The sequence below is a fragment of the Priapulus caudatus genome, unplaced genomic scaffold (genome assembly GCF_000485595.1).
Source record: "Priapulus caudatus unplaced genomic scaffold, Priapulus_caudatus-5.0.1 Scaffold4371, whole genome shotgun sequence".
In the NCBI taxonomy this organism is placed as follows: domain Eukaryota; kingdom Metazoa; phylum Priapulida; class Priapulimorpha; order Priapulimorphida; family Priapulidae; genus Priapulus; species Priapulus caudatus.
Window position 1 is genome coordinate 1 of NW_014581432.1, and position 4772 is coordinate 4772.

Genomic DNA, 4772 nt, shown 5'->3' on the forward strand with positions numbered 1-4772 from the left:
ATATTCGTGCGCCCGGTGCGCTCACCCGTAAAGTAAATAGGCTGACCCTGTGGTCAGCCTTTGCATTTCTGTATTGGCTATTGCTATGCATCTTATTTTATTGAACCCGCTATTGCTTTATATAATTGCGTTAGAATTTTATAGATATGAAACTAAATGATTCGTAGCATCTATTGCCCTCTATAATTTCCCTCGGTTATAATCTCTGACTAGTCCCGCAGATATAAGATGGCCGCGCCCATGGCGGTAGTTGTAAATATATATCCTTTCGTTATTACTTTGATTTATACACATTACCTAGCCAGTTTATTAGCTAGGCACAAGTCCGATATCCGAAATCACTACACACCCCCCTTCTCAAATCATCTGCCCTCAGATGGAATTCGGAGGTGACATGCCCTTTTAACAAAACTCCCCTCTTTGGTTAACGCTCGATACAAACTTCCCGTTTAACGCTTATCACAAATTCTGAAAACCCGAATTGAACAATATTGCATAAAAATGTAAAACATACGAAAATATCACACGTGCAAATGAACAATGAACAAACGGGAAAATGCTATATGAACGGTTTGAGCTGGTAATTCTTACAAAATGAGAATACTTTTATCAATAAAACTACTATCTATATAAAATCTATCAATCTATGTACACCGGTCTTCTGCTGAGGTCGGGATGGTTGTCGTCTCTTCGTCGTACTATCTCATAAGTCCATTCTTTGGGGAGGTTTTTTGCTTCTTTCTCCTCTCCGGGGGAAGAAAGGTAGGTTTTCAGCTGCTCCTGATTCAGTTTCTCCTATGTCGAATTGATTGGTGTTTAGTTGATAAGATAAATCTTCTGAGGCGTCCGGGGGGTCCAATGGTTGATGGGGAAGATGTATCTCGTCTGGCTCTTCCTCCCCTGTCTCTGCTTCCAATTGTGGTTCAAGTGCTGCTTCGTGGTCTCCTGGGTCGTTGGTAACTGTTTCGTCGGCTGCATCCAGCTCCTGGTTCTCCGGAGGATCTGGGTGAATCCAAGTGAGTGGGAGGTTTTCCTCCTCATATCTTTTTAGATGATCAATGTGGACCGTTTGTTTCCTTCCCTGTGGAGTTTGCTGTATCTCTCTTAGTACTTGGCTAATTTTCCGAGTGATCAAGAATGGCCCTTTCCAACCCAGGCCCATCTTCTTGCGAATCCCAGGTGGGTACCAGTACCAAACCCAGTCACCGACTTGTAGCGAAATTGGTTGGAGATGTCTATCATATGTCCTTTTCTGTCGTACAGCCGCTTGTTTTAATGCCTTCCTTGTAAATTCGTATGCTTCCGCCAATACTCCTCTGGTCCATTCTATATATTCGTGAGGACAGGTGTGGGGTGTCGCTGTTGGGGGAGCTCCTGCTATGAGGTCGATAGGAAGCTGGATCTCTCTTCCGAATAGCAACAAGTATGGTGAACATCCAGTGGAAGCATGAGTAGTCGCCCTATATGCCATCAGGACGTACGGGAGGTGTTCGTCCCAATCGTTACGAGCCTCATTGACAAATAGCGACAGCATGTTCTGTAGAGTGCGATTAAATCTCTCCACCAGTCCATCTGATTGAGGGTGGTATGGTGTGGTTCTGGTCTTATCTATCTGTAGCAGCCTGCAGAGTCCTTGAAAAAGGTGGGACTCAAACTCTCTCCCCTGGTCAGTGTGAATTTTCCGAGGTACTCCGAACCTGCATATGTACTGGGTCACCAGTGCGTCTGCTACGGTGTATGCTTCGTGATTTGGGAGAGCATATGCCTCTGTCCACTTGCTGAAATAGTCACACACCACCATGATGAATCTATTTCCATTGTTCGTTTCCTCCAACGGTCCCATGATGTCAATTGCAATCCTCTCTCCCGGTGCCCCGGTTAGGGTTTGTTGCAGAGGGCCGTGTCGGGGTCCTCTTCCTGGTTTTCGTCTGGCACAGTTACCGCATTGTCGGCACCAACGCTTGATGTCGGCCGTGTGTCCAGGCCAGTAATACCTTTGTTGTACATTACCTAGGCTTCTACGAATACCTTGGTGCCCCGCCATTCGGTGGGAGTGTAATTGAGTAAAGACTTCTTTTCTCAGTTTGGATGGGATAATGACTTGAAAATTAGGAAAACCTGGTGTCGCAGAGGGCTCATACCGTCGGCAGACAAGATTATTCCGTATCTCGAGTTGGTTCCACTGAGATATATAGTTTCTTGTTTCCGGGTCAATGATGATTGCATCTTCAAGGCTTGCAGGAGATTCTTCGTTCTCCAATTTTTCCCTGATAGGTCCGAGTATCCTATCTGTCCTTTGAGCTTCCTCTAGGTTTTCTAGGCTCACTGCTTCCACTTCATCCTGTATTTGGTTAACGCTTGCAGGTAGGATTATTTCCGGTTCCGGCTCTCTCCTGGATGCCGTTGAGTTTCCTCCATTGCCCAAGTGGTGTTGCTCGTGCCGTTCATCTGGACAAGATTCTCTTGAGCACCCAGCGATGGTTAGACGCGATAGGGCATCCGCATTTTGATGTTGTTTTCCTGGCCTATGTTGAATCCGGTAGTCATATGTCTCCAGGATTAATATCCATCGTGCTATCATACCTTCAGGATTCTTAAAATTGGTCAACCACGTGAGAGATGCATGATCAGTCCTGATGAGAAAGGGTCTTCCCCACAGGTAGTGGTGAAAGTGTTTTACGAATGTAATTACTGCTAGCAGTTCCTTCTTGGTAGTACAGTAGTGCCTCTGGGACGAACTAAGCATATGGCTGGCATACATTATCACTTTCTCCTCTCCTTGCTGTATTTGAGAGAGCACAGCTCCAATTCCCGTGTTGCTCGCATCTGTGTCGAGGATGAACTCACTCTCTTCGGTCGGGTAGGTGAGGATAGGTGTCGTTGTTAGTGCCTGTTTCAGTTGTTCAAATGCCGCTTGTGCATCGCCGTTCCACTTGAATGTGGCATTTTTCCTAGTTAAGGCTGATATGGGTTCGGCGATGGTGGCGAAATGTGGAATGTATCGTCTGTAATAAGAGGCAAATCCCAAGAAGCTTCTGGCTTCCTTTATGGTTGTCGGTGTGCTCCAGCCCTGGACTACTGCTATCTTCTTTGAGTCACTCTGTATCCCTTCTGCCGAGACGACGTGCCCCAGGAAGTTGACTTGTGTTTTAAACAGCTCACACTTCGAGGGTTTCAACTTTAGATTGGCGGCTCTTAATCGCTTGAAAACCTCCTGAAGATTATCTAAACTTTCTCTAAAGGTAGTGCCAAATATAATAATGTCATCGATGTAAACCAGACCTTGCTTCCATTGTATCCCTTTAAGTATCAACTCCATTGCTCTCTCGAATGTCGCTGGACTATTGACTAATCCGAAAGGGAGAACTGTGAATTGGAATAATCCCTCTCGTGTTACGAAAGCTGTCTTCTCCTTCGATGATGGTTCCATCTGTATTTGCCAGAATCCTGACGCCAGATCCAATGTACTGAAGTGGGTTGCCCCCTCTCAGAGCGTCGAACATTTCATCAATCTTTGGGAGAGGGTAGGCATCCTTTCTTGTTACCTTGTTTAGTTTGCGATAATCTATGCAGAAGCGTACGTTCCCGTCTTTCTTCGTAACCAAAACAATTGGCGAGGCCCATGGACTATCGCTGGGTTCAATAATCCCGGTTCGCAGCATTTCAGAGAGTTCTGCTTTAGCTTGTGCCTGTCGGTGCATAGGTAACCTGCGTGGCGCTTGTTTAATTGGTGCCACGTTTCCCGTCTCAATGGAGTGTCTCACAATGTCCGTCTTCCCTAGTCCCTGGTTGGGTCCTATGAAGATATCCTGGAACTCATTTAGGAGCCCTGCCAATCGCTTTCTTTGCGGGTACGTAAGACCGTCGTCCACGCCCTCCATTAGCAAGTGTAGATGCTCTGGCAGCTCCTTCGGATCCTTTCTTGGGATGCTGTCTTCTGGACCTTTCTCGATGTCGTGTACTTCTATCTCGTAAACAGGCTGCCATTTTGCACTCTCCTGTTCCTTCTTCATCTTCAGGGCTTCTTCTCCTGCCTTCCCTATTCGCAAGGGAGTAACCTCATCTTCCTTCTCTATCCTCAGGGCTTCTTCCCCTGCTTTCCCTATTCGCAAGGGAGTAACCTCGTCCTCCTCTTTCGTTCCTATCTTTCCTATTCTTGCCTGCGCACAGGATCCTCCTAGGTCCTTGCACGTACTCTCAACAACTTTAGTTGGCTTCTCTATGAGCCATCTACTCCACCTTGGTTCTCTTCGAACTCGTTGTGGTATTTCTCTGCTGTGTTGAACCATGTTCTCCTCCTTTTCCTCATTCGTACATCTCACAGACTGGTTGCTGAGTTGAAGGATTCCCTTTCTATATCGAACTTGCAGCTGTGTGCTTGTAAGAAATCTGTTCCCTAACAATCCTGGTGTTCCTCCTGTCGCAGCTATAACCATGTTCCAGTCGTAGGTCCGGCTCCCTATCGTGATAGGTACGAGAATTTCTCCTGCATTGATTAATTCCCTTCCCCGTCCGCTAACTGCAATTTCCTCTCGCTCTTTCTGACTTATGTGCTAATCTTCCCTTATCCTCTTAAAGATGTGTTCCCCTATTATGGTCACACTCGATCCTGTGTCAATAGTAAATTCCGTCTCCTCTCCTCCCACTGTTGCTCGTACTCGCCAGCAATCAATGCTTGACTTCTTTCCCCTTGTATCAGGTTGTCTCCCTTTTCTTTTCGCCGTCCCTTAAGCTTCCTTTACATCCTTGGCCTTTTCCTTTGGGCGGACCGA

The 4772-nt window shown here is 46.5% G+C and overlaps 1 protein-coding gene across 1 annotated transcript; it reads right to left on the reverse strand.

The window, feature by feature from the left end:
* Positions 1-1075: 1075 nt before the first annotated feature.
* LOC106819760 lies at positions 1076-4436 on the reverse strand. The gene is made up of 3 exons (XM_014824350.1): positions 3546-4436; positions 2999-3005; positions 1076-1120 (listed from the first exon to the last, which is right to left on the reverse strand). Exons 1-3 carry the CDS (start codon positions 4434-4436, stop codon positions 1116-1118), a joined length of 903 nt encoding a protein of 300 aa, XP_014679836.1. The 3' UTR covers positions 1076-1115.
* Positions 4437-4772: the final 336 nt, after the last annotated feature.

Bases quoted from the DNA above. Each gene is read 5' to 3' on its own strand.
- LOC106819760 (XM_014824350.1), bottom strand. From the start codon at position 4,436: ATGGTTATAGCTGCGACAGGAGGAACACCAGGATTGTTAGGGAACAGA.